Source organism: Prosopis cineraria, unplaced genomic scaffold, assembly GCF_029017545.1.
Source record: "Prosopis cineraria cultivar Desert tree isolate PC_DT_omini unplaced genomic scaffold, ASM2901754v1 PC3, whole genome shotgun sequence".
NCBI classification, from domain to species: Eukaryota; Viridiplantae; Streptophyta; class Magnoliopsida; order Fabales; family Fabaceae; genus Prosopis; species Prosopis cineraria.
This window is the reverse complement of record NW_026555334.1, coordinates 42,708,012-42,733,635: the sequence shown is the minus strand read 5'-3', so window position 1 is coordinate 42,733,635 and position 25,624 is coordinate 42,708,012. Positions and strand designations below refer to the sequence as shown.

General features: G+C 35.9%; 2 protein-coding genes across 6 annotated transcripts; both read left to right on the top strand.

Moving 5' to 3' along the window:
- Positions 1-24: 24 nt before the first annotated feature.
- Positions 25-16,620, top strand: LOC129306723 (uncharacterized). 4 transcript variants are annotated; one of them, XM_054947449.1, is made up of 13 exons: positions 25-188; positions 316-399; positions 505-594; positions 12,410-12,487; positions 12,606-12,680; positions 12,854-12,906; positions 13,401-13,551; positions 14,525-14,635; positions 15,066-15,192; positions 15,310-15,407; positions 15,529-15,667; positions 16,218-16,270; positions 16,377-16,620. In XM_054947449.1, exons 1-13 carry the CDS (start codon positions 153-155, stop codon positions 16,530-16,532), a joined length of 1,251 nt encoding a protein of 416 aa, XP_054803424.1. In that variant the 5' UTR covers positions 25-152; the 3' UTR covers positions 16,533-16,620. The 4 variants fall into 4 exon arrangements, with proteins under 4 accessions (XP_054803424.1, XP_054803425.1, XP_054803426.1 ...); XM_054947450.1 differs by having other exon boundaries at positions 25-191; positions 16,408-16,620; XM_054947451.1 differs by having other exon boundaries at positions 25-191; positions 16,382-16,620.
- Positions 16,621-17,394: 774 nt separating this feature from the next.
- On the top strand, positions 17,395-22,625 carry LOC129304562 (probable mitochondrial import inner membrane translocase subunit TIM21). Of its 2 annotated transcripts, none has more exons than XM_054944260.1 (9): positions 17,395-17,553; positions 17,719-17,882; positions 18,967-18,985; positions 19,358-19,521; positions 19,986-20,164; positions 20,277-20,325; positions 20,820-20,939; positions 21,464-21,652; positions 22,208-22,625. In XM_054944260.1, exons 1-8 carry the CDS (start codon positions 17,550-17,552, stop codon positions 21,620-21,622), a joined length of 858 nt encoding a protein of 285 aa, XP_054800235.1. In that variant the 5' UTR covers positions 17,395-17,549; the 3' UTR covers positions 21,623-21,652; positions 22,208-22,625. The 2 variants fall into 2 exon arrangements, with proteins under 2 accessions (XP_054800235.1, XP_054800237.1); XM_054944262.1 differs by having other exon boundaries at positions 22,195-22,625.
- The last annotated feature ends 2,999 nt before the right edge of the window (positions 22,626-25,624 follow it).

The window sequence follows — 25,624 nt, the reverse complement described above, 5'->3', positions numbered from 1 at the left end:
ATTATGGCAAGATTATCTCCCGAATTGAGTCCCCGCCAATTTGCAGTTGATGGGTTGGGCCCACAAGATAGTCGAGCTCAAGCATAAGTCGCCGGAAGAAGCATTTCACGTTCTCTCTGGCGCTGAATTCTGAGCTGCTGTCAACGACAACCATGTTGAAGCCGCTGTATCTTGTTGCATGCAATGCCGTCGTATTCAACTCACCCTCTCCTTCTCTTTCTCCTTCAATCCTTCCGATTCACCTCTTTAATTTATCCTGTTAATTCAATATCCTTCTCTGTTAACTATGTCTTTACTTCTATTTTTTTTCTTCAGTCAACGAGGATTCGTTGCAGAAATTTCAGAGCTACAATGTCCTCTGATGCCCCTCCTCCTCCTCCCCCTGAACGCCGCGTTGTTGTACGTCTCGCTCTTATTTCATAGCTTTTTGGTGAAACTGAAATGAAGGCTTATATTTGTATATGTGATATATATATATATATATATATATGACTACAAGAGCAGGTAGGGTGTGGAATGACCACTGTAGATTTCATTGCCACTGTGGATGCATTTCCCAAGCCGGACGACAAGGTCAGAACAACCAGCTTCAAGGTACACGTGTTGGGAAAAAATAATTACTATTGATAATATGATTTTAAGATAATCATATATCAGAGTCACAATGTAATACCTCTTGCTATTGCTTATTGATATGATACAAGGTGTCACCGAAATCAAAGAAAGTTTTGTTAGCCTAAAGGTGTGGTGATAGACTAGAGATTGCCGTCACTAGTCAGGGAACCTTCAGAGAGTATATGTTAGGTTTCTAATGGATACCGTACCCTCATTCAAGCAACTGTCATTTACTTATAGTCCTCCCATCAGACTATTTTTACTTCATTAAATAAATGACTAATAATATCCCTAAATCTATACCCAGTCAACAACAGACTAGCCGGCCACACTTAAAATATTTTATTTAACTCAAAATGCAATAAATAATAATCAAATATGTTATATGACATAATAAAATATCTAACCCTCACCCACTTGGCCCGTGTACTCTACATCATTTGTCATGTCAAGGTTTATTAAGGTTCTACTATTTGAATCATGGCGATAAGTCCTCTTTAAGCGAGAATTACCTTCCATGTATTATGATAGAACCCTGCTGAAATAACAGAAACTAACACCAGAAAAAAGACAACAGATGGAAGTAATGAGGGAAAATACTGAGGTTTCTACTATTTAAATGTGCTGGAATACAGAATCAGTGTTATAAGAGTCCACTGATTCTATTGAAACCCTATTCCCCTATTACAATGGCAACTAAAAATTAACAAAGCCACAGTACATAAATCACAAGAACAACACACAGGCACTGGCATTCGAGAGGCCAAACTCTCCTTCTACACTCAAAATATCAAAAAATCCATAGAATGTCTCCTCGCAGCTGAAAGACATTAAGGACTCCAAAAAGTGACTTACACATCCCCCAACATAGGCTATACCTCTAGGTAGCCCCAAAACCATAAGTGACCTAGCATTACTTTTCCTTGTCATCAGGATCCATAGGATAAACATTTGAACCAGTGGTGAATTCTTTTTCTGCCCTCTTGGTCTCCCTTGATTTCCTCGTATAGGTCTTAATAAACTTGTTAGCTCTATCATATTACAAGTAGCATCCTTTCTTAATGGGCATGCCTCTTTATGAATAAACTAAAATGTTTATTTGGTTCCTACCTTAATGCTTATCAATCTCAGCATTTCAAATGTATAAAAATTGTAAAAATGACATAATAAACCACAATTTATAATTTCATTGCTTTGCATGCCTTAGCTAGACAAATAGAGGTCTAATTCCCATTTGAGGTACATGCCACACAAATATATTTAGATTCAACCCTTTAGTCAAAGGATCAAGTAGCATATCCTTTGTGTTGATATAATCAACCGAGACTTGACCATTTCTAACCCTTTCTTTTAAGGATAGGAACTTTAATTCAATATGTTTATTTTTACTTCCACTCCTTTTATTGTTAGCTACAGCCACTGTAGTTTTGTTGTCACAAAACATTCCAATTGGCTTAAAGACTGAATCCACAATCTTAAGCCCAGCAATGTAATTCTTCATCTAGATTGCTTGTGTGCTTGCCTCAAAACATGAAACATACTCAGCTTCGTATGTAGAAGTAGTCACAAGTGTTTGTTTCGCATCTCTCCATGATATAACTCCTTCTGCCGGTAGGAAGATGTAACGAATGCAGATTTATTTATGTCCATATATCCTCCTAGGTTAGAGTTTAAGTATCCAATCACTTGAAGATTTTCTATCTTTCTATATGTGAGCATATAATGACTAGTACCTTGTATGTACCTCATGACCTTCTTTGTAGTAGTCCAATGTGCTTCTCATGGATTACTCAGGTACCTTCCCTACATACCCACAACAAAAACTATGTCAGGTCTTGTGCAAACCTGTGCATACATCAAGCTTCCTACTATTGAGGCATAAAGGACTTTCTCTATCACCTTTCTCTTAAGCTCATCCTTGGGATATTGGTTCAAATTGAATTTGTCTCCTTTCTCAAAAGGAGCCATATTGGAAGAACAGTTTTTCATCCTAAATCGTTCAAGAATCTTGTTAATGTAGGAATAAAATACCTTGAGATTTATCTCTATGGATCCTTATGCCAGTGACATAAGAAGCCTCACCTATATCCTTCATTTCAAAACTTTTGAACAAAAACTGTTTTACTTCACATAATAGTCCCAGATCATTACCTGCAAGCAAAATGTCATCCACATATAAAATTAAGAGTATGATCTTGCTCCCACTAACCTTGTGGTATATACATTCATCCATGATGTTCTTAACAAGTCCAAAGGATGTGATTACTTCATGGAACTTTAAGTACCATTGTCATGAAACTTGTTTAAGACCATAAATTGATTTCTTTAACTTGCAAACTAAATGCTCCTTTCCTTTAGCAATAAATCCCTCAAGCTATTTCGTGTAGACCTCTTCCTTGAGTTCATCATTAAGGAATGTTGTTTTAACATCCATTTTGTGCAACTCTAGATTAAAGTGTGCAACCAATGCCATGATAATGTAGAATGAATCTTTCTTGGATATAAGAGAAAAGGTTTCTCTATAGTTGATTCCTTCTACTTGAGTGAAACTCTTAACAACCAATCTAGCTTTGTACCAATCAATGCTACCTTGTGAGTTTCTTTTGGTTTTGAAAACCCATTTATTGCCGATGGCCTTATTCCCACTAGGCAGCTCTACAAGTTCCCAAACAATATTGTTTCCCGTAGATTCCATCTTATCCATCATGATATCATACCACAATTTAGAGTTTACACTTTTTATAGCCTGAGAAAATGTCAACAGATCATTCTCAACACTTACATCACAGTCAAACTTGGTAAAATATACTACATATTCACTAGGTAATGCTGATTTCCTTTGTATAATTGATCTTCTCAATCCAACCTCCTAAGTTGACTCAAGTTGCTCATTAGGAGCATGTTCTATCACTTCTTATGGTTGTTCCACATGTGTGATAGGTTCATTGGCCAGTATATGTTCCTAATTTCTAGCGTTGTCAATTTGAGGTTGATAGGACTCACAATAACCGAAAGAAATAATAGGAATAAATCTATTAAGATGATATAGAACAAGAATCTCGTTCTATATATCTCTCAATAGCCACGCTTGGGATAATCTCCAAAGGGTTTGAAAGACAGTTTATTAATTTTCTCATATGCTAGCTTCAAGGTTGCTAGTCATATTTATAATGCTAAATACAATCTAAAATAAAATTTAGATAACTATTTAAGATAATGAATAAAATCTAGATAACTAAATAAAATTTCCTAAAATCTAAAATACTGAATAAAATCTAACTAAATAAAATCTGAATCTAAAAAGATAAATAATAAAATCTGAAGAAATATCTAAACTAATTATCTAGTTAAAATTAAAATACTAAATTAAATGAATTTAATCCTAATTTATCTTTTGCTTCTTCCTTCGTGAATAAGTCTGAATCTTATTCGGAATCTTATCATTACCCCCCTCTTGAAAACTCAACTTGTCCTCAAGTTGAAAAGAAGGGAATTGAGCATGCAATAGGTCATAGTCCTCCCAGCTTGCTTCTTCCACAGGTCGCTCGTGTCATTCCACCAATAGTTCAAGTGAATGATAGCGAGTCCATCTATGATCTAAGACTCGATGAGGTCGTACATGTAACTCAAAATCAGCTGATAATGGTAAGGCAGTTGGTGCAAGCGGTAGATCCATCCCATGAGCCGGGCGCAAGAGGGATACATGGAAAATAGGGTGAATACGAGCGTCTGTTGGCAGTTCCAATTCATAAGCTACTTTGCCAATTCTTCGAAGAATCTTGTAGGGCCCAAAGAAGCGCGGAGATAATTTTTCAAACTTTCGCTTGGTAAGGGACTGTTGACGAAATGGCTGTACTCGCAACCACACAACATCACCCACAGTATACTCGACTTCCCTTCGATGCTTGTCTGCATAAGCCTTCATTCGGTCCTGAGCCTTACGCAGAGCATCCTTCAAAAGTCGGATCATTGCATCCCTGGTTTCAAGTTGATCTTCTAAGTCAGCTACAAGTGTTTCTCCTTTCACATAAGGAAGTAGGGGAGGAGGATCTCTCCCATATACTAGTTTGAAAGGTGAATGGTTGGTTGATGTATGATGACCTGTGTTGTATGAGTATTCTGCCCAGCAAAGGAACTTGTGCCAAGACTTGGGTTGCTCGTGTGCAAAACATCGCAGATAGGCTTCAAGACTACGGTTGACCACTTCTGTTTGACCATCTGTTTGAGGATGGTAAGCAGTACTCATCTTCAACTGGGTCTGGCTTAATCGAAATAACTCTTGCCAAAATGAGCTCATGAAGATAGGATCCCTATCAGAGATAATTGAGCGAGGTACCCCATGTAGGCGGATAATTTCCTCACAGAAGACTGTGGCAACCTTCTTAGCAGTGTAAGGATGTGAAAGAGCAAGAAAATGAGCATACTTATTCAAACGATCCACCACTACCAAAATAACTTCAAACCCACCAGACTTTGGAAGACTTGTGATAAAATCAATTGAGATGTCCTCCCAAATCTGAGAGGGTACTGGTAAGGGTTGAAGAAGGCCTGCTGGCGCCAGAGTTTGATACTTATTTTGCTGACAAGTGGCATAATGTCGCACATATGCTTTCACATCTGCTTTCATTGCCGGCCAATAAAAATTCTCCGAGAGACGTTTAAATGTTTTAAGAAAACCGCCGTGTCCTCCAATGGTAGTAGAATGGGCTTCTGCTAGTAACTTTGGTCGTAACTGGGATGAATAGGGAATGACTACTCGGTGATCATAGAAAAGTTTTTGATTAACCAGGTGGAATCTAGGACGGGATGTTGGGTCGTTTTGCAAATCTTGCATTATTGCATTAGTGAATAGATCTAAGGCCAATTTAGAGGGGAGGTCATGTAGCTCAGGCGCGAAGGGGACTGCCAACTGAAAAAAATCTGCGTGTTGCGGTCGTCTTGACAATGCATCAGCACCCTTATTTTCCGCTCCTGCTTTGTAGATGATAGTAAAATTAAATGGTAAAAGCTTGATAATCAATCTTTGTTGATTGTTGGTGGTGATACGTTGTTGTAGTAAATATTGAAGACTAGCGTGATCTGTTCTAACAAAGAAATGCCTCCTAAGGAGGTAATGATGCCATTTTTGCACTGCCAGTACTAATGCAAGGAGTTCACGATCATAAGTGGACTTGAAGCGGTTAGAGAAGGAAAACCCTTTACTGAAGTAAGCAACGGGGTGGTTGTTTTGCAATAGTATAGCCCCAATCCCTTCGGTGGATGCATCGCATTCAACTGTAAATTCCTCTTCAAAATTGGGTAAGTGTAGAACAGGTGCCGTCATTAATGCAAGTTTCAAGCGATTAAAGGCCTTCTGAGCTGGTTCAGACCATAAGAAGGCATCCTTCTTAGTCAACTCAGTAAGGGGTCGAGCAATAATCTCGAAATTCTTCACAAAACGTCGGTAATATCCAGCAAGGCCTAAAAACCCACATAACTCCTTGACATTTTTTGGAATAGGCCATTCACGTACTACCTCTACCTTTTTAGCTTCCACCTCTACTCCTTGGGCAGAAATTTGGTGTCCTAAAAAAGGAACTCTTGGCCTCCCTATAAAGCATTTTTTTAAATTGACACAGAACACATTTTCCTGTAGTATTTGCAAGACAGTGTGCAAGTGATCCTGGTGCTGTTGAACGGAAGAACTGTAGATCAAAATATCATCAAAAAATACCAATATAAATTTTCTCAAATAAGGACGAAATAAATCGTTCATAGCCGCTTGAAAAGTGGCTGGAGCATTAGTTAAGCCGAACGGCATGACTGTGAATTCATAGTGCCCAGAGTGGGTTCGAAATGCCGTTTTGTAAATATCATCAGGTGCCATCCTAATTTGGTGATATCCAGATCGTAGATCCAATTTGGAAAAATAAATTGCCCTATGTAGCTCATCTAATAACTCATCAATATTAGGAATTGGATATTTGTCTGGAATTGTGATACTGTTTAATTTTCGATAATCTACACACAAACGCCATGATCCATCCTTCTTTACAACTAACAAGACTGGGCTGGCAAATGGGCTGGAACTGGGCTGAATGAATCCCTTTTTTAGTAATTCTTCAACTTGCTCCTCAATCTCAGTTTTCTGATAATGAGGATACCTGTACGGTCATAAATTAGGAGGACTGGCCCCTGGTAGTAGGGTAATGGTATGTGAGTGATTTCTAAATGGTGGCAAGTTTGTGGGTTCTTCAAAAACTGATGGTAAAGCTGCAATTAATTGTTCCGGGTTGAAATATTGGAGAGATTTAGAGTCAGCGAAAGCTTCAATTTGTTGCATGGAGTTAAGTTGAGCACCTTTAGTAGTATTAGGGACTCCTTGCAGCTTATACCTCTTACCATTTTTCCAGAAAATCGTAAAAAGTTGATTCCAATTGGCTTGCACTGTGTTAAGAGATGCTAGCCACTTAATACCAAGAACCAGATCAGCCCCCCTAGAGTGAAGGGGAAAAAATCTTCCTTAATAGTTAGACCTGTCAGTTCTACTTCTATATTTTTGCAGATTCGATTGCAGCGCACAATACTACTGTCACCAATTTGAACTCCAAAAGTAGAAATTGATTGAGTAGGTAGATGAAGTTCCTGGACTAATGCATCAGAGATGAAATTATGTGTGGACCCACTATCCACTAACAATAACACTTGTCGAGAGCCCAATCTTCCACTAAGTTTCATTGCTGACCCAGAATTACTGCCCAAGATAACATTTAATGAAATTTCAGCTCCATGTGGTTCTATTTCTTCGAGTGCAGCGTCTTCAAGTGGAGGGATAATCTCTTCGCCCTCTTCAGTGACCTCCATTAAAGAGAATGAACTCTTACATCGGTGCCCAGGTCGAAATGGGTCCCCACAGCGGAAGCAAAGGCCCTTCTCCCTCCTGCGCAGGTGCTCGGCGTCCATGGACGCTGGTTTGGCCAAGCTCGACGATGTATTGTTGAATGAAGAAGACGTTGCTGGGTTTCTGTACGAGTTTGAAGACGCTGTCGAAGCTTTCTGGGCCTGAGTCGTCTGTTCTCGTGCGAAGGGAAAGGAAGAAGTATATCGATTCTGGATCTGTAGACTGTTCGGCTTGGACCCACGTGAGAGAAGTTTCCCTTCAAATTCCAGTGCTAGACTCATAGCTCGGTAAACACTCCTTGGCTTGTGAATACGTACATCTGCGCGCAAGTCATCCTTCAATCCGTTCAGAAAAACGCCGAGTAAGCAGTGCTTCGGCCAATTCTTGACTCGCGATGATCGTTTGGCAAATTCTGCTTTGTATTCCTGCACGCTTCCTTCTTGTTTGATGCTGCACAGGAATTCGTCGGGGTTTTGGTACTCAGGGGGTCCAAAATTCTCCTGAAAAGCTGACACCAATTCATCCCAGTAATGAAGCGTTCGTTCATGGCTGATCCAAGCAAACAAATCGAGGGCGTCACCTTCCAGAGACAATGAGGCTACGTCTACTTTATCTTCTTCAGGTGTGCCATAATATTTGAAGTATTTTTCAGCCTTCAAAAACCAACCTCGTGGATCACCTCCACTGAATTTTGGGAATTCAATTTTTGTGCGATGAAATCTGCTACATCTATGAGTTTCTTGCTCTTCTTCACTTTCATCTTCATAATAACACCTGCGGGAGCCCTCTCGGGCATGTTTGCCTTTGTTAAGTGCAGAGGCTTCAAGTGCCTCTATTTTCTCTTTTAATAAATCAAGAGTTTCGAGTCTTGAGGCTATAGCAGCTAGATCTGAAACTACCGAGTCTTGATTTTTTGGGGAGTGATTGGATGAATTGTCAGGATGGTTTGTTTCTTGACCCGTACGAGTAGTAACCATGGCTCTGATGCCAAATTGATAGGACTCACAATAACCAGAAGAAATAATAGGAATAAATCTATTAAGATGATATAGAACAAGAATCTCGTTCTATATTTCTCTCAATAGCCACGATTGGGAGAATCTCCAAAGGGTTTGAAAGACAGTTTATTAATTTTCTCGTATGCTAGCTTCAAGGTTGCTAGTCATATTTATAATGCTAAATACAATCTAAAATAAAATTTAGATAACTATTTAAGATAATGAATAAAATCTAGATAACTAAATAAAATTTCCTAAAATCTAAAATACTGAATAAAATCTAACTAAATAAAATCTGAATCTAAAAAGATAAATAATAAAATTTGAAGAAATATCTAAACTAATTATCTAGTTAAAATTAAAATACTAAATTAAATGAATTTAATCCTAATTTATCTTTTGCTTCTTCCTTCGTGAATAAGTCTGAATCTTATTCGGAATCTTATCAGAGGTCTAGAAACCTCATTATGATCTATGACAATTCTAACTAGAGGAGAGTCTTTGATCGTTGACGTTCCTTCATTATGAATGTTAGTGGTTTCCTTTATTTGATCATCTTGTAAAGGATCACTCCCACTAATCACATCATTCTCAAGAAATTTAGCATTCCTAGATTCTACAAACTTTTTTAAAGGTGGAGGAAAATAGAATCTATTCTTTAGACCTTTTAGCATATCTAACAAAATATGTCCTAATGGTCTTAGAATCTAATTTCCTTTCTTGTGGGTTATAAATTCTTACTTCTATAGGACAACCCCATACCTTAAAGTGATTCAAACTAGGTTTCCATCTCTTCTAGATTTCAAAGGATGGTTTGGACACAACATTTGTTGGAACCTGGTGTAGGTATGTAGCTGTCTTAAGTGCTTCCTTCCCTGAGGAAACTAGAAGTTTGAAGCTACTTAACATGCTCCTCACCATATCTAGCAAGGTCTTGTTTCTTTTTTTCAGCCACACCATTCATGTTAGGTGAGCCAAGCATAATGTATTGAGCCACTATCCTATGCTCTTGAAGAAATTCTGCAAATGGACTAAGTGCTTGTCCTTCATTAGTGCTTCTACCATAATATTTACTGCCTTTATCTGATCTCACAATCTTAATTGGTCTTCCAATTTATTTATCCACGTCTGCTTTATACTCCTTAAAGGCATCTAATACCTTACTTTTTTATGAAGCAAGTAGACATTCATGTATCACGAGAAATCATCAATAAAGATAATGAAATATTTTTGACCCCTTGCATTTAAATTAGGGCAACAAATATCTGTGTACAATCTCAAATAACTCAGAACCTCTCCTAGCTTCTTTGTATGACTTACTGGTCTACTTTCCCCTAATGTAGTCCACACAAGAACCAAGTTTCGAATAGTTTAACCTCTTGATTCTTTCAATGGACATGTGTCCCAATCTCCTATGCCACAAGCCAGTAGAATTCTCATTAATGACACTTCACTTAATACCATGAGTAACAACCAAAGATTAAGCCAAATTGCAATTAATTTTAAATAAACCATGGATTAAAATAACGCTTGCAATTGGAACAAAATACTTATTAAAACTCATAAAATCCTTTGCAAGATTCAAACCACAGCCAAAAGGAATTAACTTAGACATGAAAATCAAATTTCTCTTACATGTAGGAACATAAAAGGTTTCAAAAAGATCTAACAAACATTATTTGATAAAATGATACGAAAAGTTCCAACTACCACACAGTCCCACATCCCACTGCCTGAATAGACTTTTTCCTCATTGGGGTACATAAGCTTGCTGTTTAGAAGGCCCTACATGGTATGTGAGATATGGATCATAGAACTAGTATCAATCCACCAACTGTCATTGTTGATGCCAGTTAAATGAGATTCAAAAGTAACACAACAAGTAAACTTACTTTTCCTTTCCGGCCAAGCTGTCCTTTTGAGGCACTCATTCTTTATGTGCCCCTTCTTTTTACAGAAGAAACACTTAGTTTCCCTTTTGTTTTTAGTTGAGGTGGGAGCAATTCTATTTTTCTTTTTCCCTATATGTTCCCTTTTGCCAGTGGTCTTGAAACTTTTAGCCAGATGAGCTTCTTTAAGTGTAGCTCTCCCGTTTATCAGTAGCCTCGTTTCTGCGTGAACACACATGGCTAATAGTTTATCCACTGTCCATTTCTCTTTATGTGTGTTATAGGAGACCTTAAAGGCTTCATATTGATTTGGAAGGGAATTTAGAACGAGTTGTACTTGGAATTGCTCGGTTGGTTCCATCTCAAAGGGTTTGAGCTGTGAAGATAGGTCCCTCATTTTAATTATGTGCTGTCTAACCCCTCCAACACCTACAAGTCGCATACTACATAACTCAAACATTATTGTTCCACCTAACTATTTGTTAGATGGTCTGATGTGCTTGTCTAGGACTTGCAAGTATTCTTTCATTGTGCGGTATTTGGGGATGGAACCCCAAATGCTCCTTTGGATCTGATTTTGAATGAGCATGAGGCAAAGGCGATTTGAGCCTTCCCATTAATCATAGTAATTCTTAGCATCTTGGTCACCCGAGTCATCTGCAGGCTTTGGGGGTTCATCAATCCTTAAAGCATGATCCAAGTCCGAGGAGCTAAGTTGCAACAAAACATCGTCCTTCCAATCCAGATAATTTGTACCATCCAGGGTTATTTTGTTGCTTGCTTTAGCAACAATTCTGGGAGTAGCTATTGGAACTGCAGAACTGTAAAGGTCAAATACACTTAGATATCAGTCTTAAGGCAATTGCAATACTGTGCCATACATGTGTGCTGGACAAACAATTCATAGAATTATAAGTACATGTCGCTAATTTCTACCTGTGCGCAAAGACGCTAGCATAGCATGTATTTATCTATTAATCAATGAAACTAGATTGCATTTATATTTCTTGATAACTGTAGGTTATTAGAAAATACAAATTCACTTCTATTCCATCCTAATTAAATATGTAATTATCATTACCTACCCGTGGGCAAAGATAAATTATAATTGCATAATTAATTACAATTGATATTTGAAAGTCTATAGTGATTAATAGTGCATGCAACAAATCTAATGATGCTGTGGCTGCTCCTTGAGGAAATAAAATACATGCTAATCACAAATATCAAATGTGCATTTACATCCATATATGCTCAACCTTTATGATAATTTAAGCAATCAATTTAATCAACTATATTGATGTGTGATTAAATAACCAGAAGAAATTCTCCCACTATTTAATGTACCAAATAATTAATTTTAGCAAATTCAATCGTAACTTTGCAAACTTAAACAATCATATAATTGCCCAAAATCAATTTTTCATATCTTTTTTGGACAATTAAATAACAAATAAGACAAATTTTGTAATGTTTTCCAGTATGTTAAATAGCTACAATTGCTTTCCCAAAATATTTAGATCTCACAATAGATTCCAAAATAATTTTTCAAACATCATCTTAACCAAATAAAATATCCGAAAAAAAAACCCAAATTAATTTATTTAATTCGTCAGACTATTTTTACATAATTAAATAAATAACTAATAATATCCCTAAACCTAGACCCAGTTAACAATTGATTAATGGGCAACACTCAAAATATTTTATTTAATTGAAAATATAATAACTAATAATCAAATATATTATATGACATAATAAAATATCTAACAACACAATCACAATGCAGTGAGACTTAATTCATTTGTTCCACTTAATTCAAAAATGCCATTAGAAGACTCTCGTTTCTTCTACATTGCCTCTCGCTTCGCCTGCTGACCTTTTGCTGCTCTCCATTGGCTCTTTTTTCGTGTTAATCTATTGCCTCATATGAGTTATTAAACTGATGCATGCCTTGTGCCATTGATATTAGCCAATTAGTTTTAAGATGTATGATAAGAAATTTGATCATTTCTGTATGATTCTAGATTCAAGGAGGTGGCAATGCTGGTAATGCTTTAACTTGTGCTGCTCGCCTGGGGTTAAAACCAAAGTTGATCTCCAAGGTTTTCAACTATCTTTTGCATCTTATTTCTTAGTATATGTTCCGAGGTGCAGAACAGGATTGAATGGCTCATAATCTATTATATTAAGCTGTGACAAACTTTTTTGGGCATTCCTTAGGTTTCTGATGATGCCCAAGGCAGGGGCATACTGAAGGAGCTGGAAGCTGATGGGGTGGATACTTCCTTTTTTGTTGTAAGATTCATGCGTACCATTCATAATCTATCGGGAAAAAAGGACTCTCTATTATAATGTTCTTCCTATTATCTCTCTAGTTTAATCTTCTTTGCTTTTTGATCAATTGTCTTTGGTTGTCTTTCTTCTTTTTCCCCCTTATCCCTTCCTGAGTTGGGAATTTGGTTGTTTAGGTCTCCAAGGACGGTAGTTCAACATTTTCATATGTGCTTGTGGACAACCAAACGTAAGGCAGTTCATAGTATGTTTCACCCCCTACATCCCGCTAATATTTTTGAGTAACCCTTATGAAAACAATATATATAACCTTCTGGTTAAACTTAAAGGCATTTCTGCTTAGCCATTGTCCTATCTAATTTCCATATTTACAGTCATGAATAGAGGTGCATTGATTTGTTCATATTCGAGATGAAAAATAACCTTTTTAAGCCAACAATCACCCTTTTTTACTTTAAAATACTTATAGAAGTGCTCTTTTAGGAAGTTTCCCAGCTTGTTCATGGGCAACGTATTTTAATCTTCTGTCATAAACCCACCCTTACAAATAACGACTACTGGTTTAAATGCAGCTGGTCTGGCAGAATTTATTATGAAAATGCTTCTCCATATTTCTTTTGATGTTTTTTTGGCTGAGTTTCTGCATTAGAATATAAAAATATTCTTGCCCATACCTGAGGTATTTGACCAAGGATGTAAACTAATTCTAAGTGATACTTTCAGAAAAACTCGTACATGCATTTCTACCCCTGGAGACCCGCCCATGATGCCAACTGACCTGTCCCAATCAATGCTGTTATCTGCATTTAATGGAGCACAATTAGTTTATTCTGATGGAACATCAACTGAAACGGCACTATTTGTTGCACATGAGGTAATTATTGGCTTGCTTTTGCTTTTAATCTCTTCAATTATCTAAGGGGATTTACACCCAAAACTACACTAATTAGGTTTAAAATGAAGCCCATGGAGTTTCCTAGAAACTTTATTTTCATTTACAGCTTTTTCATTTTGATCAATTTAGGCACTAAAGTGACTCCTATGTGGCTTGCCCAGCTAGCCAGTCTGTATTTAGATTTTGCAGTGATGAATGTATTTTTTGTTCTTTTAATGCTTGCTTGGTTCATTTGCTTTACTTCCTAGGAAGTTAAACTTCCCAAGAAATATAACTTCCCAGGAAGTATACTTCATGGGAAGTTAATATATGAGTTGTTTGGTTAATTTTGTATTTCCCAGGAAGTTGCAATTTTCGGCATTAAAAAGATATGTTACTTTTTATTTGAAAGACAAAATACTGGGAAAGTAGAACTTAGGTATTACTCAGTAAGTTACTTCCCTAGTTATGAAGGAAGTGTGAGCCTTAACTTCTTGGAAAGTTAAAACTTTTACCGAAACAAGCAAGATGCATTTCGTTATCAGTGTGAGCCTTTCTAGAAGATTGTGAATTTATCACGCAATGACTTGAACTAGGTGACAAGGTGTCCTTGTATTCAGCACAGGTTGTGATAAATGTAAATGTTTCTAAGCGAATGGATTTAATGAAATAATCAATCTTGTTGATTACCATTTCTTGATCTTGTAATTTGTTAAGCCCTGCATCCTGTTATCTGATGAACTATTATAATTTTGTCACTCCCAACGTCATTCAAGAAACATTGATGTGGTTACATAATATTTCCCCAGCTTGGTGACATGGACTAGAATTCTAAGACTCTTTACATGTAGCACACATTGTCTTGAATGGGGTCCATCTTGGAAGCCTGGGAAGGCGTGGGGCTTTGGAGGGAATCATTACCATTATTCTGGATCTGAGCAGTAAATAGTTGTCATCAAATTTTTAAATACAGGCAGCCCACAATAACATACCTATTTTAGTTGAGGCAGAATCAGTGAGGGAAGGATTGGATGAGCTCCTGGGTCTTGCTGATTATGCTGTATGCTCTGCAAGGTTTCCACAGGTACTTTGATTCCTCTGTCATTAATATGAGGAACTTTTGGTTGACTCTTATCTCTATGTGGTGTTATATGCATCTATTTTGACAATTTATGAATTCTTAAGTGTATCAACATGCAAAATTTGCTACAATTGTAGACTTTGCTTTTGACCGTCTGTAACAAACTGGTTAAAATGCAAAAGCTGAATATGGGTTGTGTTTTGAATCATGATCCTCTTCAGAGTTCAGACACCTTCTATATACACTTCCAATTCATGTTTTTCTAAAACAATATGATGAGGTTGAATTGTCTTTATGTGGGATTGCTGCTTTAGTTTACATGTATGTTACATATGCTTCTGCTTATGTTCAATTCTTTAAAGTCTAGTGTGTGTTTTTTTACCATAAAGTCTATTGTACTTGGGTGCATTATTTGTGCTCCTTTTTGTATCAGGCGTGGACCCAAGCACCATCTATTCCAAGTGCACTAGTTTCTATGCTTTTAAGATTGCCGAATATCAAATTTGTGATTGTGACTCTGGGTGAAGATGGATGTATAATGCTGGAGAGAAGCATGACTGGTGAATTTACACTTGGCCAGTTCAATTTCACTTAGTGTCTCAAAACTGTTGCTTTGCATTCGATATTTGTGTTCCAAGAAGGTATTTTACTTCTAACTTTATACCGTGTTCTGGCAGAGGGTACCGAGATAGAAGAAAGGGATGTGGACAATGTAACAGAATCCCTATACAAAGAGAAAGATGATAGTCTGGTTATCCCATCTTGTATATCATCGGTAAAATATCAGTGTAAACTTTAATTTCTATAAATTCTAGTTTAATATGAATATGTCTTCTTCCATAACATTAGCATTGAGTTAGAGGATCATGTTCAATGCACTTTTTTCTCTTTCTCAGACCGTGACAAAATTAAGAGCAAATGGAATAGGGACCGTATGTGGACGTTTATTTGTTGGAACAGCAGAGAAGATACCGGCTTATGAACTGACTGATACAACTGGTGCTGGGGATGCATTTATTGGAGCCATTCTTTATGGTAGGTCTAATCTTATATCTGATATATGCTCTCAATGATATTATTGGAATTGGCTTGACGTAGAGCTCGACATAGTGAAATTTACTAGAAACTTTGCTTTACTTTCATTTGGCTTTATTTCTTCCTGAAGTTACCTGCAGATTCAGTTCTTCAGTGGGTTAGCTCTTCCTTAGCCATCTAGCTAGTGGACTGTAGTTGTTTGTGTTTTTTCCTTGAGAAATACTCTCATAAATGAATACTAAACTTGGATAACGACGTGTCTCCAGATCAATAGTTTGCCCACTTGAGAGAAAAGTAGACATGGTTATAAGGGCCCTGGCGATGGGGCTTCAGGTAGATTGCGAGGATGAGTTTTCGTGTCATCATACTACCTAAAAAAAAGTTTACGATAATGGATGTCATTGTCTTCATCCTTCATGTATCATTTACCAATTTACCAATATTCCAATATCCTGTCCATCTTTTTCAATTCATGACTGACAAATTTTGTTGGTTTCTATTGTTATTTTAAGATTTAATAATATACTTATGTTATCTTACTTGTTTCTAGCTATCTGTGCAAACATGTTACCCAAGAAAATGTTGCCATTCGCCTCTCAAGTGGTAAGTTGCTTGCAATTCAAGGAAAAAACGCTATCCATATTTCAGAGTGGCCAATAAAACAAAGAGGGAAAATAGGAAAATATGAAAGGTGGAATTTTATTTGCAGTACAGTTTTGCTAATTTCGTGATGACGGCAGGCAGCTGCCAAATGCAGAGCTCTGGGTGCTCGAACTGGTCTTCCTCACCGTACGGACCCACGCTTGGCATCCTTTTTAAGCTAGAGATTTCTGGGCATTGTTCTTTTGCCTGTGCTGAAGGATAGGCTTTTGTATATTTCTTCTGGGATATGTTATATTTAATTGAATAGTGCTAAGATTGTGAGATCAATAAAGCACTGGACATTAGTTTTCCTCTGTGATGTATCTTGTTTATTCCATTTTAAATTATTTAATTAATTATCACATTAAGCATCAGATAAGACTTGGGAATTTGTCATGGAAAAAAAAAAACAGAATCATGGTTATTTTGTAAAGAGTTAAGACGTTGCTATTTTTTTTTTTTAAAGTAGAGTTAAGAACTTTTTTTCTGCTTTTTTTGTATTCTTCGGTTTGATGATGATTTTTTTTTTTTTTGTAAGCAGATGACAATTTTTTTTTTTTCAAGATATTTTCACAATTGACAGTCATGAGGTTAGTTCTTCGAAAAATTTGAACATTATTTAAGGGCTATCCCAAACAAATGAATGGATGTTCTTAAATCAATTAAGCAGACTTCACTTCAGAGAAAGAATGAAACTACACTAATACTACTTTCTATCTATTCATTCTTATAATTTTTGTGGGATGAAAACGAGTCCCTTTTCACCAATTAACAAAGTGTGCTTGGATTTTAGTTTGAAAAATTTGATTATAAAAAAAATAATTAATATAATTGATTTTAATTTTAATTTTAATTTTAATTTATTATGTTACAACGTGATCATATTTAAATGTTATTTTTTTAAAATCGATTTTGATAAAAATATGGTTTTTTATTTACCGTCAGAAAAGGCTCCCGCTGTCCGTTGATGTAGAAAGAAATTTTGGGGGACAGCCAACTGGGCCATGTGCTTAGTAATTGGATTTACCCAAAGAAACGGGCAATAAAATTGACAAGCTAGACTGTTTGTTGATAGGCTAGATCATTAAAGAAGACTCCAAAAAAAAAAAAAATGGAGCGCGATCACTGTCTTCCCAAAACTCTGATCAGGGGTTTAGGGTTCTTCGCTTTATCCGCTCACTGAATGAATTAGGCATTGAGTTTTGAAGAGGCGGATTTCATTGAACGTATCCATTTTTTCATGGGTAAACTTATTCTGTATTCCCTAATAACCTAACTAGTTTATTTTGCTTCTTGGAACATGCTTGTGCAAATTGTATGTAGTTGACGGAAGTTTTGAAATTCGGAGGTTTCTCTATCTTGCTCGTCAACAAATTTTGTTTCTTGATCAAACGTGATTCTTTCCTCAGGCGCGTCCAAATATATTTCGGATTTGCGGCGGATTAGACAACTATACGATATGAAGTTGTTATCGAATCTTAGGCACTGGAAGTACCCAACAACGCGATCATTAATGCATCAGACGGGACATTTGCAACCTGCTGATATTCCTCGGTTGGGGCAGGTTAAGAAGGTAAAAAAATGTAGATTTGTTGGTAACTCTTTTGTTATTGGTTCATTGCTTGGAACTCACTGGTGAAGTTGTCACTTGTGCTTTCGAATTTGCGTAGGCATTTGTTTTCAGTGTGCGCTTCACTTTCTGTACGTTTATCTATTCTTCAAACAATTGCATCTCGTCTACATTTTGAAATGTGCAAAGCATGCACTGGAGTTCAAGTTCTGTAAATGAATTTTGGATGTCTAATGCAACTTTCTCTCTATATTCTCTCACAACTGCATAATCAGTGGGTCCCTTTTAAATTTTTTATTTTTCTAAATTGTTGTTTATGGGAGGAGATGGAGAGGATGCACGGAAAGTTGCATTAGACATTCAAAACCCGTATTAAAATGTCGGAATTTTCTAATACCGAGAATACTGCAATGCATGCTGTACAAATTGCCATTGTTTGTCTGTACGTCTTAGCCTGACTATTCCCTGAAACCCTTGTTGAGATCATCTTTGTTCTCCAAACCTCATCGAGAGTCACGATACTGGTTAATTTTATATCCCGAAGGGTCGATAATGGTTAATTTTATAACTAATGAATGTATTGCATGTTTTACCCCAGAAAAAAGAAGAAGAAGAATGTATTGCATGTTGTGAAATCTTTCAATTCAGCCAAGGCATTTATGATCGACAGTTTTTTTTTTTTTTTTGGTGGCGCCATCAATGATAGACTGTTGCTTCTACAAAATATGAGTATCTGGTGAGGACTTGTTATGTTATAGTTGATGAACATTTCGTTATAAGTAGTTTGAGTTGAATATTGTTCCCTTTAGAAAATATATTTTTCTATAAATTACAGTTATAGTAGGATTTTCTCTCAAGTATGGTGGAAAATTTACTCCGGGAGCTTGGGACCTTGTATGGTAGTGTCATTGGTGTTTTGATTTTTTGTTTATTAGATGCTTGAAATTTTAAGTAGCAAAGTGATATGTTGATTACGGAGACTATGTTTCTTTGTTACAATGAAGGATTTTTTCTATCTAATTTTATTTATTTGTTGTTGAAGGCCTAATTCCACACTCATTTATTATGGTTTCCTATTTCTCTGCAGGATATACCAGGAGCGAATGGTTGGTCACCGTTGTGTATTTACATATGACTGAATCTTAACCCAAGAATTTAAAATGTCTTTCACTAGCTCTTGGAAGAATATGGTTTTTCTTTTCTTTTGGGTGAGGGTTCTGGGTTTTAGAGCATGCATAACTTGCTGTCGATTTGAATCTGTGAATCAGGCCCTTACCTCAAAAACCATTGAATTCATATTTTGCTTATGACTTTATGACTTGACAATGCTTGATGAGTTACAGCAGTTAGGTTCATGATGTCTAATTTGGCCTGTGAATCCCAGATATTGATCTTTCTTTAACCCCTGGGATGTGAATATAAAAGTATGATTTTGACATCAACTTTTATAAAAGTTATGCTTTTAATGAAATATGCAGGAATGACAGTTCAGTTTAGTGGATGGTTTTCCAGAACATGTACAGCCAGTTGTCAGTCTCCATATCTGCCTAGGGTGAACCATGGATCGGACTCCATCAGTTTTTATTTTGCCAAATCCATTTCTTCAAGGGCATCAAGCAAACAAGGAGAAAATACAAATGAGGTTAAGCTGTGAAAATCTTGTGCCGTTGTTATATCATTTCCTCCTTTTTTGGCTTCTGCATATGCTGAAGAAACAGTGTTACATTTTGTAGTTAGTGTCACTATTTAACTTGTGGTTGATTGACTTGATTAAACTGTATGACATGCTTAATAGATTAAATGGTTAGGAACTGTAACGTGCCGGTGGTCTTCCCACAAAATAGATGGTTGGGTTGAATTCCGAGAGCTCACTGCCTTTTCTTCATACTGTAATAAGCATGAAATATTTCATCCTTTTCTGCGTTCCCTCTATTTAAATTTGGATAATGTGGTTGTGACCTTCAATTGTTGCTGCCAAAAAAAAGTTCATCCTGCATTAGAGTTCTAGATGTTATTTAATGTAAGCAAGAATTATCAATCATATTGTCAAAACTCGTTGTCAAAATGGGTCAAGCACCTTGATACCTTCACTTCCCACTTTGGCAGACTAAAAAAGACATATCAACTGTTGAGGATCCTTTTGATGCTCCTACATACAATATTCCAGAGAAGCCAGTAACATTTGTAGAGGGGGCATCCTACAGTGTCATAATCCTTGCTGGGCTTGGAATTGCAGCTCTTGCAGGATATGCTGTTTTCAAGGAGCTTATATTTGAACCCAAAGAGTAAATAGCTTAATTTTATTTTGAATTATGTTCTTTGAGAATTATTATGATTGTTGCATGAAGGTTTTTATCTTTATTTTATCCTCCTCTGATTTTCAAAAGTTGGTGGCAGGTACAAAATATTTAACATGGCTTTGGAGAGAATTCAAAATGACAGTCAGGTGAATAACTCTGTTTTCCTTGTGTATTTTCCTGAACTAAGAAGGAAATCCAAAAGGGGAACTTATTTGTTAAGGAGATTGAATCTTTGAGAGACAGACCATTGTCCAAGTTCACTTGTATTTGGGCATCAGAAGAAGCTAGTCATTTTGGATCACATTGGATAAGGTCAATGCAAGGATAGCTTTAAAGGAGTAGCGAATGGTTTTGGTGAGATAAAGGTTAAATAGGTGATGACAAGCTTTAACAAATATCGATGGATCTGAATTTCTTATTTTTAAATATGGATTTTCTTATTAAGCCGTTGCTCCACTTTCGGAGACAAAATAACATATGCTTTGAAGGCATGCGATAAAATAAAATGTCATTGGTACAGCTAATTTTACCAGAGTGGATGAATGTAAAGTTGTATTATGTTTTGCAAGTTAGTCGTGCTAATGAATAGCGGTCACTTTTCCTAGTAAAACTCATCCACTGTTTCAATGTATTGTATCAGGTTAGGGTGAGGATTGGATCCCCAATTACTGGCTATGGTCAGGAGAGTAGAAATCGAGCTGCTCGGCAACGAGTTCCCAACAAGGTTTGGACTGATGAAGGTGGGGTCGAGCATGTTGAGGTATTTATTAATATATGTATTAACTCTTTCTTTTTTGGACCATCTGGTACAACTCCATTCCACAACCCCTCACCCCCCCCCCAACCCAAAAAAACCAAAACAAAACAAAACAAAACAAAAGGTACAGGAAAAATTCATCAAAGTTTGTGCTGAATTTCTTTCATATATGCTTGCAATTCTCTTTTTTGCTTATGAGAAAGAAATTGAATGAAATGGATTGAAAAAAATAAAGGTAAAAATAAGATGATTAAAGGGGATAGGTGAACACATTCATAAGGAGGAGGAATAATCTAGTTCATGGGGTTGGGAATCATAATTCATGAGATTTTGAAGGGTGTAATAATTTTCACATTTGTAATATGTGTTAATGAGTTTTATTATACTTATCATGAGAGAAGGTTAATTTAGTTCATTTTTGTCTCAATTTTTTTGATCCATTCTATTCTAGTAACCAAATAAGACCTTATTTTTTTGTTTCCAGCGGCTGTTTTGATTGTTGTTAACGATGGCTCTTTGGGTTACAGGTTAATTTCTATATTCGGGGACCCCATGGAAGTGGGAAAGTTTTCTGTGAGATGTTCAAAAATCAAGTGGACAAAGGATGGGAGTTTACATACTTGATTGTTGAGATCAGATCACCCTCTCCAGCACAATTGATTCTGGAGTCATATATCCCTGCCTAAAACGCGACCCAGAATTATTGTTCAGAGAAGGTTTCTTCCTCCTTACTGTTAACCCGGATTGTTGTCTGCTAATTGCCCTATTTATTTATCTTCAGTTTTGAGGTCAAATTTTGTGCCATATAAATTTTAATGATAACTTTGATTTGATGCATGGTGTCATCCAAGCATCCCCATTCCATGATAAAATTATAGAGCATAAAGAATATATAAAGTAACCATGTTGGAGAAAGTGGAGTTTTGGAATCAGAGTTATCTTGCAAATCAAATTTGTATCTACTCTTAGTGAAATAATCAACCTACTGTCAATTGACATATTATATAACGGTGATTAAGTAATAAGTTGTAATATAATATCATGTTATGACATGTTAATTTGGCTTTGATAGATTTATAGAGCATTTATAACAAACTAAATTGGGAATATTTTCATTTTAAGTTTTTTTGAAAAAAATTGAGGAACTAGATTAAGAAATGCATCTATTTTAATCAATAATATAAAACGAAAGTGAAGACTAGATTATGCATTTTTGGTAACCGACTGGTGTATATTTTAACTGCATATTTCACTTTAGGCATTTCCTGCAGGTGTTTGATGTTCGGCCGTATACTGGCGACCGCATTTTATAGCGATCATTACTGTTTGTTGGCCAGTTTTAGCCGGCCCATGTTTAACAAGAGATAAAAGGTGAGCGAAGGAAAGGGAATCAAAGTAATGAATAACATGAGAAACTGGATCCATAAGTCTCAGGATTGGTGGTTTTTTTTCCTTTCATTGAGGGCTCGCAGACATTAATGTTAAGAATTTTTCCAGGCAAGGGATTCGGAAGCACTTATTAAGGATTAAATGTGCTAGTGTTCATCCCGGTAGTGACTTTTATTTCTGTGATTTGTGTTGCTGCTTCCAATTTATTGTAATTTATGATAAATTTCATTCGATAGAAGAATGTGGCTTCCTGCTTATTTTGCGCCGGATGCGCATCAATCCGGTATCAGAATTGATTGCCGTGGTTCTTTTCCCACACGATCATATTTAAAGATGAAATTTATGTTTGAAAAGCAAGTAAAACGAGTTGTGGCAAAGAAGACAATGTCATTCAGGGTTGACCTAGACAGAGGCACCATGGTATTGAGACGAAATCCTTGCTGTTTCCTGTGATACGCCTGCAAGAAATGATATATCGTATTGGTTATAAATTTATACAAATTGCCTGAAGAATTCCAATGGTGATGCTAACTTAATTTGCGTTAATTAAAATAAAATGTTGATTTATTTGTTCAGGGCACGTAGTTGACCTGGCGAGTTTGACATAAGTAAGAACATGTCTATGTCAGGTAGCAGAACTCGTACGGCCGGATTGATAAGAAATATTAAGGACGAAAATGTCAATATCAGGAGCTCGTGTGCATAGCATGTCTTGAATTATTAAACCTTGCTTTTCTTTCCCTGGTGAACTAATTTAGGTGGAGAGATGTCAACGTGCCAAGTATCCTTTTGCCTTTGGAAAAGGGGAGGGGTGTGGGCCGTTATGGGCCCAAATACCCTAATGGGCTCCGTATATCAAGGCGTTGACAGGCAAAGACACGGTCCTTAATGATGAGATGTTTTTCAAAAGCAAACAATCATCGCACGAGTACGGCGAAAACAAAACAAAGAGGCGGGGAATTTTGGGGTCCATCCTTCGGCTGTGATTGCACCGCTCGAAACTTATTTTCCCTTCATTGCAAGATATATATTGAAAAAGAATAAAGGCGATGCCTGTCTGAACGCAACCTGTAAAAATGTGTGATCGAGCTGGCATGAAGATTGAAGAGCATGGGGCAAGTGCGAGTGAGGGAATAGATAATTAGATTCAAAAGATTGAATTGATGACACTTAATAAATTATAAATATTAATTTAAATAATTGTAAATAAAATTTATGTTATAATTTAAAAGTTACATTTGATATTTAAATTTTTATTTGTAATTAAAACTTTTAAATTTGTAATTATTTGAATTAATATTTTCAACTTATTGTTTAAAAGAAATTGATAATATAATTATCATTAATTTAATGTTTTGGTATCTAACTGTTATGCTTCTTGTGTTTTCCTTGGCACGTGGCTTCGTATTGTTGGTTGATCTGTCAGTGTTTTCTTCTATTTTTTCCCCTCCATATATTATTCTGGCAGAATAAATAAATAAATAAAATATCAGCTTTCATTCATTTATTTGTCTGTTTTTATTACTCGATGCCCTTTACCATGCTGCGAATCTACGATTCTGCCGTAAGGCCCCGGATGAGACTCCATTTTTAGAATTTTAAAATAAATAAATAACCACGAGAATGACACTTCACTTTAGTATCCTGCAAGAAATAATATCATGATTAGATGATTGCTTCTTATGCCTAACCGTTAAGTAATTTATAGTGCGTATTTAGCATAATTACACATGATTTCAACTCAGCTAATCTTAATTTATACAATATTACTCCACAAACCTCATGTTCTTCTCCCAATCATTATTATCTTACTCATTGATATTCAATTAGGGCTATTTTTTTCCTGCCCACATTTTCGCTTCATATTTCTATAATTGTTCAATTTATGCCATATCTATTCATAATCACTGAAGTCAGAATCATATCTCTCGTGTTGAATAATAGATCTGTAAGTAGAGTCTGAATTATATAGTTTAAATCATTGTTCAGGCAAAAAAAAAATTTGATGTATTGTATTTCTCCTTTTCTCGTTTTTTATCCCATCTTTTCAATTTACTTGCCTGCTTTTGAGTATATGGTGCATTTTTTTAAGGGCATTTTGATTAGGAATCTATAAAGTTTAGCCTAGTTTGGCAAGCGATGGATAATCAAACTCACTGAAAAAAATATTCTTATCGACAATAAAGAACCAAGGTTATGAAAAACAAAAGCGATGACAAAGGATATGACTTTAAAGTTTAAATTCAAAACAAATCAATTCAGTATTTCATCCAAGAAAAAAAGAATGTATAGCCACATTCAGTCAAAAGACACATAATCTTCCATGCATGGATAACAGTTAGATTATCCATGCAAGCAACGAAGATGGGGGGGGGGGAGATGCAAGCAAATGATTTTTTTTTAATCAGATATGAAATTCAAAAATTTGAAATCCATAAACAAGAAGAAAATTCAAAGATTAATTTACCTTCCTTTATATCCTCACTCACACTCTCCTTGGACTATTGTAGCCTTTTCAGTTGAGCCATGAGCTGTCGGTTGATGTCCACATACACATTTGTTTGTAATTTTGTAATTCTCCAATCAACTCTTAGAATGCACTTCCACATTGATCTCAGTCAAAGCTCCACGTCACTGTCAACTACAAAAACACAGAAGTACACATGAATACATCAGATGTTCTCTGTTCTTCAAATTGCAAGACTCCCAATCACATTTTACATATCAATAAAAATAGTTATTTTTTACTTTCATAAAAAAAAATAAAATGTTTTACCCTGACCTCTTTATTATGAAAAGCGAGAATAAGTGTTTGTTCAAATTATATTTCTCATATCCACGTTAACTGATATAAGAATAAATTTAAAAAAGTACTAAACGTGCTTGCAGGCAGACTCAGTTTAAAAAAATATATATTATACAATTTGGATTGGAGGGAGAAACCCAAAAGCCTGCATTAAGGGGGAAGCTATATTTTTTTAAGACAAAACTTATATATTTAATCTTATATATTTAATATATTTATATTTAATTAAACTATGATATATGTATCTTAATAATATATTAGTTTAACCAATAACAAGATTTTATCATGGAATAAATAATTTATAAATAATTCACATGCCTTGATTTATCTGAATACAAGTACATGAAGTATATACGGTTAAATCTATAAGTTTTCTTCTCTTTCTTATACTAACTAATAAGGAAATTAATCAAATTAAGAAAAGTATTGATTTGCAACTTAACGGACGCGGTTTGGTCACAAATATTGAGTGTGAAGTGTACAGTCAACGAAA

Coding starts and splice junctions, on each gene's coding strand:
- LOC129306723 (XM_054947448.1), top strand. CDS start 153: ATGTTGAAGCCGCTGTATCTTGTTGCATGCAATGCCGTC. Junction 400..504: donor CCCCTGAACGCCGCGTTGTT/GTACGTCTCGCT, acceptor CTACAAGAGCAG/GTAGGGTGTGGAATGACCAC. Junction 15,408..15,528: donor TCCCATCTTGTATATCATCG/GTAAAATATCAG, acceptor TCTCTTTCTCAG/ACCGTGACAAAATTAAGAGC.
- LOC129304562 (XM_054944260.1), top strand. Junction 20,165..20,276: donor CTTATATTTGAACCCAAAGA/GTAAATAGCTTA, acceptor AGTTGGTGGCAG/GTACAAAATATTTAACATGG. Junction 20,940..21,463: donor GTGGGGTCGAGCATGTTGAG/GTATTTATTAAT, acceptor TTTGGGTTACAG/GTTAATTTCTATATTCGGGG.